We start from the raw sequence: 14,430 nt of genomic DNA on the forward strand, positions 1-14,430 counted from the left end.
AGGATGAATTCTGGAAAATGTTCCTGGTAATTTGGCAATGGAGTAATTAACTAGAGTGCCCCCTGAGCGGCCATATTTCATCTTCAGTTAACACCCTCATTATGTTAAAAGGGGATTTTCCTTCAGAACCGCCTTCAGGTTAGTTGCCCACAGAGGAAATACTCATTATGCTCTTCTCTACTGGAAGGCTCCCAGCATAAAAACAAGGCTTACAGGGTTGGTTTGTTTTTATTGAATTTTGCAGCAAAGCCAATGAAATGCTGAGAATCACAGAGCGCTCGGTCACGCAGATGGTACTGCCTGCTCAGCGGTGAGGCACCAGATTTGCATCTGCCTGTTAGTTAAGATTCAGCAGCGGCTCTCTTCAGCCTTGTGATCTAGGCGACAGGTAACAGAAAAGACACAACTGGCGTGCTGCAAGAAATCCACGTGGTTTATTACCGTTACATTACTGTTAAATAGAGTACTTGATACCCTACCACCAGAACTTTGTGTCTGGTGGTAAGAAGGTATAAAAACCGTGATTTGTCCTTTCTGTTACTGGATCTTAATAGCTTGAAACAGCATTTCACATGCGAAGAAAGGATTTTGTGAAAGCTGTGTGGTCTTTTGGTGGTGAAGTGCGTAATTCTGTGAGACAGAGGCAGAAGGGGAACTTTGCGAGGGGATTCCCACCAGAAAAGACGCTGAACTAATGCAGAACAAAACGCCGTAAAATAAACAACTGTAGGACAGGAAATGAAGAACTCTAATCGATACCGCAAGAGGGATTAGTTAGTCAAATGTGAGAACTCAAAACTGCAATTTAAATCAGGACAGCTAACTCCCTCTTCTTGTCCTGCATAAAATAAACAAACTGTGGCCACAGGACTCAACAGCTGCTCGCAACTTTGATTTTGGGTATTTGAAAGTTGCCACCTGCAGCAAGGCCCGGCCTCAATACTACCGCATTGATTTAGGCACCCAGCTGGAGGGAAACACCTGGATTTTCTCTAATGCTCATTCTCCCCAAATTACCAGGGCTACTTTTGGGTTTTAGCTAGCTAATAATAAACTGCAGGATTCAGAGGAAGAGTGGAAACTTGGGGCAGGCACTGGTGACTCAATTTTATTTATGAGACACCAAAATCATGCATTGGTTGGCACCAGCCTGCTGGCACCAGGCTGCATGCCACAGCATCTCAGCGCCACGCGTCACCCCCAAGTGACAACGGGCTGGGTCGTGAGGCAGGACAAGCCCTGTGGGGCCAGCAGCAGCCGAAATGGGGCGTTTTGCAGAAAAACGGGGCGTTCTGCAGAAAAATGGGGCGCCCCCACAGGGGCGCTGAGCCGTCGCCCACCCCCTGCCCCTGCTGCCCGCGGGCAGCTCTGAGGCGAGCGGTCCCGCCCTCCGAGCCGCCAAGCTCAAGTCTCGCGAGAGTTGCGCCGGTAGCACGGGCTGGCGGAGATCTCGCGAGAGTTGGCCGTGAGGCACCGTGAGGGGCCGCAGGATGCCGAGCGCCGCCGGTCGCGGGCAGGGCCCGGAGCGCGATCGCCGCCCGGAGAACGGGGAGCAGCCGGCGGCCGATGTGGGTCTCCGCCGGGAGGGAGCGAGGAGGGGACGGGAGGCGCTGTGGCTGCTTTGCCGGAGCTGCTGGGCCCCGAAAGGGGGAAGGGAGAGCGCCCGGCCTAGCGCGGGGCCGGCCTGGGGGGGGGGGGTGTGGGGAGGTGGCAGCGAGGCGGCAGCGTCCCCTGAGGGGTTTTTGGGGTGGGGGGCGCTGAAGGAAGCCCCAGCCCCTGCCCCATCCCGGGCCCTGCCAAGTACCCGGGCCAGCTCAGCGCCAGGCTGCTTCAGCAGGGGCACAGCTGGCTCCTGCTGGCCCGGCTGGAGGCTGGGGCTTGTGCTTGAACGCCTCAGAGCCCTGCTGGAGTGTCGTAGGCCAGGGTTTGTTCGGGAAGGAAAAACGTGGCCGTAACGAGCAGCAGTTCATTTCGTTGTAACGTCGTGTCACGCTGGCTTGCTTTGGCCAAGTGTGCATCAGCAGTGAGTTCTCACTACAGGTGGATTCTGTAAAATTTGGTATGTTGGCCACAATTCCTCAAAAGTTGAGAAACCGGGACCCACCCCATCTAAAGTGTTTAGTGTGAGCTCATTCATTTGCTCAGTGTAATAATATAAAACAAGTTCTATTTCTTGTTTGTAAATGAATGGGCTTAGTTGGGAAACTATGTAGAAGTGTCATCATTTTAAAGAAAAGGCCCCATCCCCATGCCTTACCTGACAGATTTTGTTAGGCTTGCTTTGGCTGCCATACTGGCATACAGTCTTGTTTTTCTCAGGGGACCTGAATATTGGAAGGAAATAGTTAGCAATGAATCTACTTCTGTGGGAATTAAATATATTTTCAGGAGTAAACTCTTTGTAGAGGCATTTGTACTAACTTCTGTGTAGCAGAGTGATCCTATCATGTGTGGTGTTGAATTTTTTTCTTTCATAGGGCACAATTATTTTGCTTGTGCATCTGTCAGTCTGAAACACACTTTCTTCACTTCAGTGTTACAGCTAATTGTTCTATATTACCTCAGTTAACTAATGATTTTATTTGTCATTTTGTGTGTAGTTCTTTGATATATATTTCTCACCTCCTTTTTAGGATTATGCCAAGGAAAGATATGGAGTGTCATCAATGATACAATCCCAAGAGAAACCAGGTCAGTTTAAAAACAAAAAATAATAATTGAAAAAGACCAAAGAGGGCAAGTTATGTACTACGTATCTTCAGTACTTGTTTGAAAAATCACTTATCAAACTTTTTCATTCAGATTCTGTTGCTCTTCTTTCCCTTTATCTGAATGTGTTTGGTGCTTGTGAGGCTGCATTTGAAGTGCTGTGTCCAGGTTTGAGCTCTTCAGTGCAAGGAAGACACTCATTTGTGGAGCCAGTTGATGGAGCCCTGACAGCCTGGGCAGGGGAAGGAGCACAGGATCCCTGAGGAGGGGCAGAGGGAAATGGGCTTGTGCAGCGTGGAGGAGAGGCAGCTGAGGGATGATCTTGTCACTATCTAAGGTTACTTTATGGGGGGGTATAGAGAAGATAAAGCCAGACTCTTGAAAGTGTGTGGCAATCGGACAGGAGGTCATGGACATACGTTGGAACAGAAGAAAATCTGATTGGACAGAAGAAAAGAAAATCGCGATAATAGTTGGATATCAGAGCAGGGTCCAGGGAGATTATGGAATTACAATCTTTGCACTCGCCTGGACCTTGCCCTGTGCTGCCTGTCAGTTTTTTTACCGTTTGTCACTGCAAGTTTGACTTTCGATTCGATTATTGTTATTTATAATATACCAACTCCTGAGGTGTCGGGTGGTTGGGGTCTTTTTTGAGTAAGTTCTGCTATGTTTTGCTGCAACAGCTCTCTCTGAGTAGGATATATAAATGTTTATAGTTCTTATTGTTGTTCACACTGCTGTGTACTCAGAAATCCTCATTTCGTACTGGTACAGAATTGGGATTCAGGAAGACATTTCAGCTAGAGAACAGTGTCTCAGATCAGCATCCCAAGAAATATTAAATCTTCACGTTATTCAGCTCATGAAACAGGAATGAGGGAAGGTAACAGACTGGCTACTTGTAACTTTTTCATAGTGGAATGAAAAAAAAAAGTACATTTTCTCTGACTAGGTAACTTTTCTCTCCTCTGGATGGTTGTTTGGGTTGACTTCCCTTAGGAAGGGAAATGCAGAATGCAGGGAAGAGGAGCGGCCACAAAAACGATCATAGTTTGCAAACAACTGAAGGGGAACATTATGCAAAAAAAAATCGCAGGACAAGAAAATCACCAGAGACGGTATCAACAGTTGTTATTGAATAAAATATGCATTAGTTGCCAAAGAAACAGGACTAAAGTTGAAATTCTGTCACTATGTTAGCCAGCCCAGCTGCTGGCTGCACCGGTCTTGTGCTCCATTTCAACGTGTTTAATTGTGAACAATATCAACTTGTTTAGCCAGCTTAACAAAGTAAAAGAAGCTGGCTGGGGGTGTGGTGGGTGCTGGAAGGGGCAGCAGCACAGCCATCCAGCCTTGCATGCTGTGCAGCCATAACTCAAAGGGTGTAATGACAAGAAAAAGCCACCTTCTCAGAGGTAGCAGCTGACTAGTTAAACTGGACTGCTGACTGTAGGCTAAAGGATCACGCTGTTGGAGCTCCTCACCCTGCACTCTCTGCGATGGTGTTTGGCTCAGCAGAGCTTCTGCAGGCTTTGTCCCCTGTGCCAGTTTCACACCCTCTATCAACAGCTCTGTGGGAGCCCCAGCTGCAGGCTTGGATGGCGGATCGAGTCCTGCTGTCTTGGAGGAAGTCTACCCTGCCAGCTGTCTCATACTCAAAAGAAACACTCAAAAATACTCTGGAGAAAAAATATGTTGAGAAGGCAAATGGTAAAAGCTATGGGAAACGATGTGAAAAGGGCAGAGTGCTGTAGGTCGGGTTGTTGTCCCCTCAATCATTTAAAAAAAAGTCTCAGCCAATGCATGGACAAGATTTAGTAGGGTTTCCATCAGACATAAAATAAACCCTACATCCACTCCTGCTGTTCTATTCGTTAGAAAGTTGCTACCCAGAACACCAAATCGGGTAACAATAAAAAACAAAATGTCTGTAATAAAAGATCTCAAGATCAGCCCAATGCCTTGCTGTAGATTGATGTACTTTAAATTAAAAGGAGTTCCTGCCAGGGAAAGCTCTTATCAAAGGACTCATGGGAGCGTGTAGTCATCATTCAACATCAGTAGCACACATATGCTTTTCTCTGAAGTATTCTGGTCGCATTGACTGTCTTGAAGGAACTACTGCATGGGGCATGGGGTGCCACGAATGCGGGTTTTCCATCTGTTTGTGCAGTATTTAATTTCTTTCTCAAGTCCATGTGGATAGGTGCCATGTCTAAGTCAGAAAAATGAGGTCTGGGTGGTGTGTGCAGATTGGCGTACGGTCTGGGAATTGCCGCCAAGAGCACAGGTGTGGGCCGGAGCTCAGTTTGATGCCTGTGGTACGGTTGGTTTTAGGCTCGATGTAGTAGCTGCACTGAGCTGAGGACATCGGCTGGACATGGGAAGCTAAAATGTTTAGATGGATTGGAGCAAATTATTTTCTCCAAGGGAAGAGTTTATTGTCATTTCACTGCACTTGGAGATTCTAGTTCTTCTCCAGGCAAAATAAAAGGTCTTTCACTTGATCACAAAGTTAATGCAGAGATATTCTGCCCTACTCCACTGTATTCACACACCCACACCTGTGCCTTCATACTTGGCCCACCTCAGTCTTTTTTTGTGCTAGTGTTGGCTGCCCTGCCTGTGTGGTGTGCTTACGTCCCATTACTTCATGTCTTTACAGTCCTTCCTGCCAGCTCGAGGCTATGATTACTAGTAAACTCCATTTGCCTTTCCCTTTTTGTCCAGACCTGTTGGTTTCACCTCCCCTCTCTGGAAGCTGCTTTCATCTTAAACTGCTTTTGGCTTTTAGTTTATTATTATTAAACTTCCACTTTCTTCGTTTTTTCAAATTTATCCAACATTGTAATGATGGCACTTCACAGTGATACCAGAAATACTTACCGCCCTTTCAAAATTCAGTGATGTAAGTTAGACCAACCTAGAAGAAAGGGTATGTAAAAGTGATTTTGACTTATGCGACCCATATAGCTTTTTGGATTTTTATTCTCTCCTCCCATGCTTAAAAAATGGTAGAGCTCTGCAAGAAAGATAATCCTTATTTAGTATGTTGAAAAGAAGAGGTTGTGCTATACATGAAGGAAATGAAATAAAAAAAAAAAATAGAATCAGGTTCTCCTTAAATATGATTTTAAATAGCAATGAAGGTAAAATAGAATGTACATTGAATGGGTGCTGGCCATGTAAATTCAGACTTAATTAAGGAGTGTTTTGTCTGATCTTTAATCTGTATCCCTTGTCTTCGCTGCAACTGTAGCATAATTTGAAATGTCTTTTATTTTTGCAATATTATCTGTAAGTGTTTATGCAGCAAGAAGAGGCAAGAAAACAAAATGTAAGTATAGCTTGCATTTGCGAAAAAATAAATAGATGGTAGGCTGGAGAGTATGGTGGGAGAACCGCAAAGGTGAGAACAAGAAGCTTCATTTTTATCATGGAAAAGATAGAAATGAACTGAAAGGAATTCCATGTGAAATGATAGGTGAGAATACAGAAGGAAAATAGGAGCTACAATATGTTGGCTGGACAAGAGAAAATGAGTGACAAAGATAAATGATTGCTTATGCTAACAAGCATAGATGTTGCCATGAACTAACAAGCATTGACACCACTGTGAACTACCAGCATTTTAGAAGCAAGATGAAAGAAGACCGGATTTGGGGGCATATAGGGAAACAGTGATGGGAAAGTTGCTGTGTCTACTATTGAAAAAATCCCTTAATTGTGCCTCTTTTTGGATATTGTTTTGTTACCCTCTTTATGGAAGTTGAAATAGTTTTTAGTAATTATATATATATATATATATATATATATATGTATGTATATGTATATATCTATTTTGCACTAAAGGTGTCATTTCATCTTGGTGAAATATGGACCATAATGTATCAAAAAGATTTTAAAGAAATATTTATTTAATGCAGATGGTTCTTGAAACACTAAGGATCCATAAAAAGAGTAACACCTCATTTTGTCTTTATGATTGTGCCTGGAAAATATTTTGGGTTTCTAGTAATACAGTTTTAAGTTGACTGAGGTAATTTTAACTGTAAAACTCTTAAATACCAAACTCTTAGAAGTACTAAAGCTTACAGTTTATGCTGGTTGCTTGTTTCCTATAGTACTGATGAAGTTTGAACAACAGGGGTTGCTGGCAAGCAGTAACATCTTTACTCCCCTTTCTCCCTTCCCTAGTGCAGGTGCACATGCACACACTTACAAATATATTCAAGCCAATTTTGTATCACGTTTCTATATGCACTTTCATTCTGTTCTTATTTTGATGCGTGTCTATGAAGAAAAAAATGTTACCCTGAGCATAAGGGCATACAAAACATTTAAACATTACCACCCCCTTTCATATTTGCAGAGCTCAGAATACCAGTCCAGTGCAGAATAATAGGATTTCAGGGCAAGCTGTGACTAATATTCAGGGACAGAAGGAAGGAGTCCAGAATGGCAGATGGTAAGCTGGGTTAGACAAACTTTGAAAAAGTTCTGTTGGGAAGAGAAGCCTTAGTCTTAGACTAGTTGAAGAGTCTTGGTGAACTTAATGTTTTGCAACATGGGAGAAGTCTGTGATGAAAGAGGGAATTCGTTACGTATTTCCCATGAAAAACATATTTTTGTATAATCAGTAGTTTTAATTGCATACGAGCTATAAAGTCCTGATTTGTTTAGAAATATTTTTCTTTAATTTTTTTTATTACCCAAATTCTACCCTTTATTAACCCTGCATTGAATGTTCCTTTAATTTTTAGTGCACATTTGTTTGTAGATTCATTTTATTTAAAATAATGATTATTTTACAGCGATATTCACCCTGCTAATGTATAGAAAGAGAACAGCAATGTCTCCTTTGAGCCATATGTTCAACATACCAGTGTCCATCTTGTATGGTGGAGCAAGGCAGGGATCCCTTAGTGAGCAGAAATCCAGGCTTGTAAGTCCAGGTTTGCGGTGCGGCAGAGTGAAGTCCTACCAAAATAATGTAGTCATTCTGGGTGTGCCATCCACAAACTACAATAAGTCTTGCTTTTGTTTTAGGGGAGACTGACCCTGCTGTGTAAGTCAAACGTTAAGCTTGAGCCAATTTAAAACTCCTTGATCAAGTGTTATTCACAGAGAAAGGAAACGGGATCCTGTGTGTTTTCAGTACAAACTTCTATTATGCTGTAGGTACACAAAATAGTATTTGGGATTTATTGTAAATTTTAACAGTGATAGAAAATGTATCTGGAGTTTAAATGAAAAACGTTTTCCTTCCAAAAAACAATTTTAAAATGTGTTATTTTTCTGTAATGCAGATCGAGTTTTGATTCGAATAAAAGACTTGACAGAGGAGAAGGCTGATGAGGTGGTTTGGGTTCGTGGCAGAATTCATACGAGCAGAGCTAAAGGTGAGATGCCTCCAGGGATCTGATTTTTATTTTCTCATTTTGTTGGTATAAACTGGACATTTATTTTGGTTTCGTGATTTTTCAGTAAAAGGAAGCAAAGCAATTACTATTTGTTAATTATGTCTTGCATATAATAAAACTTTGCCACTTGGTTACTCAGTGTGCACTTCAATTGGCTTACTCTATTTTCCACTCCTCTTCTCCTGAAAGGTGAAGAGGACATTTCATTTTCAGCTGAGCAGAAAATCAGGTATTATTATTACACTGTTGTAAAAGTAATTTTTGTTTTTATCACATTACAAAATACTGTGTGGACAACTGTAAATAATAATTGTAAAAAATTACGGTCATTCTGCTTTGGGGGAGCTCTTTGGGGGCATTGAGATGAACCAATTTTAAGGCTCTATGGAAAAAAAATACTTAAATACGTCAGTTGTCAGGCCAGCCATATTTATTCTGCTGCGTATGAATAGTTTTACTGTACCTTTTCTTTGATAGGAAACAAAAACATGTATTAAAATTACAGATTTCTTTCTTTTGGTTGTCTGTATCTAATTATTTCGGTTTGGATGTAAGGCAGAGGAGAATCCTTCTGTGGGTTCTGCATGGTGTGGGCTGTCACAGTTGGCTGTCTGACAGCCATGTTTTTTCACTAGAATCAGAAGTTCTCTCTGGAGATCAGTTTGCCATATGCAAACTTAAACAGGCTTTGGCCTTTTCAGTTGACATCAGATGCTGACAACTGTTGTACTGGTTTCAGTTATGTTTGGCAGCTCTGTAGTGAGATACAAATGCATTGTCTTCCCAAGAGTTGAAAGAAAAGAGCATAAAGAAATGATCTTCATAAATGAAGCTTAGCAGTAGTTGTAGAACTGGGAATAATACAAATAATTAGGGATGAAAATCCAGTGCATACTGTTGTCACAGAGTGTAGGTTATTTTCTCTTTTTTTGGGGATTCATTTTCTTTTCTTTTTTTTTTTCTTTTTTTTTTAAAAAAAAAAAGGTCCTGTGATGATTGCCTGTAATGCTGTTAAGATAAGGAGCTCAATGTAAATATATATGTATCACATATGTGTGATTTCCTCAGTAGTTTTGTGGTATGGTATAACATGCAAGTTGTTCTTTGCTAGTTACAGAAATTTTGTAACCCCAAAAGATGTGAAAACCTCAGTCATTACAACTTGGAATTATTCAGGCAGGAGACATGATCTAATTTAAATGTTAGTATTAGTATACAAACATGAGTATCCTCATGGCTTTTTATTTTGTAAGTAGAGGAAAAGTTCGGATTACTAACAGCATTTACTGTATTAAAGACAGATGTCTTACACAGACCTCTAAAACAAAATGGAATTGTTGTTTATTACTTGATATATTTTATACAAGATAACTAATATGAAACATACATTTACTTCAGTCACAACAACATGTAACATGGCAACATTAACTTCCAGGAAGCTGTTGCTTTTCACCCTTCAACTTTGACCTCAGGAGAGACTGTGTTTCTTCATGAAATAATAATGTCTATTTTCAAAACTCTTAGTGCAACCTGAAGAATAAAAGCAAAGGAATCGATTATGGACACAGAGTGTTCTCAATTTATTGATTGTGCTTCTTGTACCCTTTCTCAGACTGACAAGACAGAACAATTCTGACGTTCAGGGAATGCTCTTAGGGAATACTGTATGGTTGTTTACTTAAGCTTTGGAGGAAAGAACCTTACAACAAAAGCAAATGTTTAAGAATAAAAAGTAATGTTAGCCTTTCCCACACACACTGTGGCGCTATTCCTACCGTTATGGAGAGGAAAATCTTGCAGGAAACAGGAAAATCTTGCACAAAAATAGCTTTATTTTTCTTAGAAGCTTGGATTTGACTTCTAAATAACCAACATAGCCTTTACTTAACCCTGTCTGGTTCTGACCAATAAACCAAATAAATGAATGTGAACAACTGCAAAATCCAGCTGTCTCATACAGCGAGCCACTCATGAAGTCCAATGGAAATTAACTGAAAGATGTGTAAAGAATGGGGTGTTGGGACTTTCTGTGAGTTGCACTAAAATTAAAGTGCTTGAGGCCCTGTGTTTTTTATCATAGATGAAATGTTATTTCTGGCTTTATTTTAAAGCCAGCCTAAGCTACTGATTGCGTTTATCATTGAACAGCAGTTGGGAAATCAGTCTGGGTTCTGCCAGGCAGCTGGGACTTCAGTGGCATGGAAGGCTGGAACTTGTTTTTGTTTTATGGATGCAAAGCTTTTATAAAACATCAAAATAGTATGTCTGAAAATAAGACGACCACGAAGTGCAAGTGGACCAAATTTTATTTTTTAAAAAGTGTTTTTTTCCTTTGCTGATAGATGTCTGTAACTAACGGTGTATTAATTTGTATGACAAACAAATTTTCACCGTTTATGCAAAGTTCTTGTTTGCATCCTTTTCTTTCAAAAGGTCTTGTGTCATTTGGTATTTCTAAGAAAGGACATCCATTCCTGTTTGGTTTTCCGTGCTTCATTTTGATGGGATTCTGTGTGATGTATTCTTATTTGTTCAGTGACTAAAAGTTTCTACCAATAAACTATCAAACCTTTTAAACCAAATTTTCTTTTGAAACTCTTCATCTTTTTAGGTCTTCGTGTATAGGATACAATATTGGTTTATTTTATAGAAGCTTAAAATTGTTTATTGTTGTTGAATAATTAAAGTTGGTCTTTTCACTGAAATACCATGTAAAGATTTTGAAACACATGGAGAGCATCCCATAATCCTATTTTTTTTCACACTCTAATGCTTCCTTTTTTCCCGTCTCTTGATCTGGAACGGCATCTAATCGTGAACTAGATTTGGTTATGCCTCATCTGTTTGGTACTTTATCTTGCACGCATTAAGTTCTTTGGGGAAAAGTTGTTTCCTACTACAGTTTTTGTAACTCCAATGTTTTAATTATTTCTATCAGTGAGGTTTGTTTCATCACTTATCTTCCATGTGATTACAAATGATTATATTCTACAAACCATTTTCTTTTCTCATAGAAACAACTACCATTACTCATGACAAGATTTGAGTCCTTTTGAAATGCAAATATCGATCAGACTTACAGTCTTGGGTTTAAATACAACTGCCAAACAAGTTTTCTCATTTGTTTCACTTGCTTTTCCTTAACTTTATACAAGTTGAGTGACATTGTTGCTGTCTTCAGCTCTGTGTTTTCGTTTGAACACCTAATATTGTGTTGCAGAATCTCCATCATACTTCCTTAACTTCTTTGTGACTGAGATCACAGAGAAAAATACTGTTTTCAATGAAATACTGTATCAAATACAAGACTAAGTAAGAAATATTGAGATGTTAAAGATGAGAGATAAGCCTAGCTTATCCAAAAAACCCTTAGCACATAATGTCCTATGGAAAAATTGTACTTTAATTAGTTTGTCAACTTGCTGAAACACAGGCATATATATTGCTGAAGGTTGTATTTAATTTATGAAGCCTGTACTTTTCTAATTTAAATCTATGGCTTAACGTTTGCTTGTAGGAAAAATGTAAATCCTTACTATATTAGCTTTCTTAAGATATTGCAGCCTCTGGAATATGGAAATAGTTGTATGCTTTTTTTTTTTTCTCCTGAAAATATGCAGTTAGTTTTATTGCATTTTTTTGAAATCACAATCACAGGATAAAGGTATTTCAAGTAATTGTTATGTTTAATAGCATTTTAGTTGTTTTATGTGTTTGATTTTATTTCTGACATTGTATGTCATGATGTACATCTATCATGATTGTCTAATATCATTTAAATCATCTGCAGCTATGTGTCAAATTGTAATCTACATAATCACAAGTGAAAACCACAACTGTCTTTTTGGTATCACTGTTCACATTGGATATATGTTGTTTTGAATGTTTTCTAGTGTAAGGCAGCAGTAATTGGGAAGTAGCTCTAACAAAGCTAGCTCCTTATTCTCACAATTTTAATGGAAATGTCATGTTATGAGTCAGAATTTGGAACTGAAAAAGTATTGATGCATTTTGTCATTGTGCAACAGTGAGTATTTGTTGTCAGTATTCTCTCTCTGAAGAAACATTTAAAATCACCATGTTTCCTTAAATGTAAGTTAAGTAATAAATATTTATTAGAGATGTGAACAGAAATATGAAATGATTTTTAACTGTCACTTGAACAAATTAAAGGAGTTTTGTTGACTTGGAAATATCCATTTTAAAAGTCAACAAAGTGCATTATATCCTTTGTAAATTACTATTACGTCCTATTAACTTCTTTTTCCCTAAGCTGTTCATGAATAAATTGCTCTTGCAGGAATTTTTATTTGGGTCTTTTAGGTTCTTGTCATTTATCAGAATCAATACTCCTTTTGTTCCCGTTCATTCTGAGTGTGTGGTGTATTATAGAATGAACATTGTTGGTATAGACCCTTGTGGTGCAAAATCAAGCCCATTTCTCTCAGAGTACATTTTTCAAATGAGCTCTATGCCTTTAATTTTAGAAGTGATGAAGTACATTTTAGAAGAGAAGAACTTATTTTAAAATAATGTATACTTGAAGCATTTGTGACTGAGGCAACAAGTATGATTTCTTCTTACAGTTGAAGAACACTTGATATTCAAAAAGTTATGAATTGCAGTTTGTTCTGTCTAAATATTACTTATCTTGGAAGGCTTATTGGTACTTCAAGAAAGTGTCTGTTCACAGGTTCTGTAAGTCAGAATTACTTGATTTATCTCAAGTTTGGTGTGTGTACTTGCAGAGCTGAACGTAGTTAGATCTAGCTATTTAGACAGGGAGGGAGAGAGGGAAACTTCCACCTCCCGTCTCCCCCTTAAGAGCTCAGCTTAATATCAAAACAGTAAAGCATTTTTCTCATTCACAAAGCTATCGAGTAACTTGTCCTTAATACACCTGCGTTGTTTTTCTTTGTATTCAGGGAAGCAGTGTTTCTTAGTCCTGCGTCAGCAGCAGTTTAATATCCAGGCTCTTGTGGCTGTGGGACAGCATGCGAGCAAGCAGATGGTAAAGTTTGCTGCCAAGTAAGTAAGCAATTATATCCTGTTGTCAGAGTAAACAATGGTGGGAACCAGGACTCCCAGGGGTTGGGACCATTTTCACACATTAACATCAATGCTTCGTTTGTTTTAAAATGTAGTTATTTAAATTGTCAGTTCACTATTGCATTGAATACATTACACTGACAAAAGATAAAATAGAGAACAGGCTTGAAATTCATTCTGAACTGCTGAAGCAGCATTCTCTCGCCGTAGACAACCTACATTTACTTTCAAGCTGGCTAACAAAAAGTCTGGCAAGCCGAGCTTAGTGGGGCACTTCATTTTGTGTGATGTTTGTGTGTGTCTGCACGTGTTCAGGGTTTTTCTTCTACAAGATTTGCAGTGTAGTAACATTATATAGCTAGAACTGGTGCAAAGAAGCTCCACATTACAAGCGTCTTACTGAGCTGAAATTAAGAGTTGTTTCTATGCCCTGAATTAATCTTATTTACATGCCTTTTTTTTTTGGCCCAAAAAGTTGGGAGGAGGTTGAGTTACTTTTCAAAAATATTCTGGTTTTATTTGCAGTAATATTTAGACTTGCTAATTAAAAAATAAAAATAAAAAAATAAAAAGTTTGAAACAATTTAAATTGAGTTAGCTGGTTTGTTTTATTCTTAATGATATAAAAAAAACCAACACAATTTTCCCCTACTTCTTGCTTCAGGATTGTGCTTTCAGGTTGTCCATTACTAAATAAGTTCACATGACAATGGTGTTTTTATAATAGAGCTTTTTAGTCATGTATAACTACTTACTCACAAACAGAAATGTGGATCAGTTCAGTGCAGTAGTATGTTTAACATGTGGTACTCGAGTTGCTTCTGTGTAGTTCTTGGCACTACTCTTGTGCCTGGGAAGGGAGCCCCCACTAATTAGCTGCAAGAGTGCCACAGCCTTCAACCTTCAATATGTCAGGGAGAGGAGGGATTCATTATAGTATAGACTTGCAGAAGCCAAGTTAAGAAGGTTAGGATAATGCCTCTGCTGATTGAGGTTCAAGGCAACGGGAGAACAGAACCAGCAGTGTTCGTTGTTTGGCGGTGCTTAGAGTTGGCAGTGCCAGTGCGAAGCATGCTGTTTACAGGTGTTCATGAGCCAGAGCGTTCCGTTTCTTCATGAAGTAGTTTTTTCTCTCCAGCACTTAGAAGCTTTGAAAAGAATTGAGTGCACAATCTCTCGGTTCCCCACTTCCTCTCCTTGTAACCCACTAACAGTCTGCCTGTGCTCTCTCAACAAAGTTGCACTA

The 14,430-nt window shown here is 39.6% G+C and overlaps 1 protein-coding gene across 1 annotated transcript in view; it reads left to right on the top strand.

The window, feature by feature from the left end:
- Nucleotides 1–1,459: 1,459 nt before the first annotated feature.
- The window catches only part of DARS1 (aspartyl-tRNA synthetase 1), a 39,500-nt gene continuing 26,529 nt past the window's right edge, over nt 1,460–14,430 (top strand). Inside the window, exons 1-4 of the mRNA XM_082763004.1 lie at nt 1,460–1,568; nt 2,634–2,691; nt 8,022–8,114; nt 13,061–13,163. Of these exons, the coding sequence (XP_082619130.1) occupies nt 1,491–1,568; nt 2,634–2,691; nt 8,022–8,114; nt 13,061–13,163 (332 nt within the window). The 5' untranslated portion in view covers nt 1,460–1,490. The remainder of the gene's footprint in view (nt 1,569–2,633; nt 2,692–8,021; nt 8,115–13,060; nt 13,164–14,430) is intronic.

Source organism: Aythya marila (genome assembly GCF_965140915.1).
Source record: "Aythya marila genome assembly, chromosome: 6".
Taxonomy (NCBI): Eukaryota; Metazoa; Chordata; class Aves; order Anseriformes; family Anatidae; genus Aythya; species Aythya marila.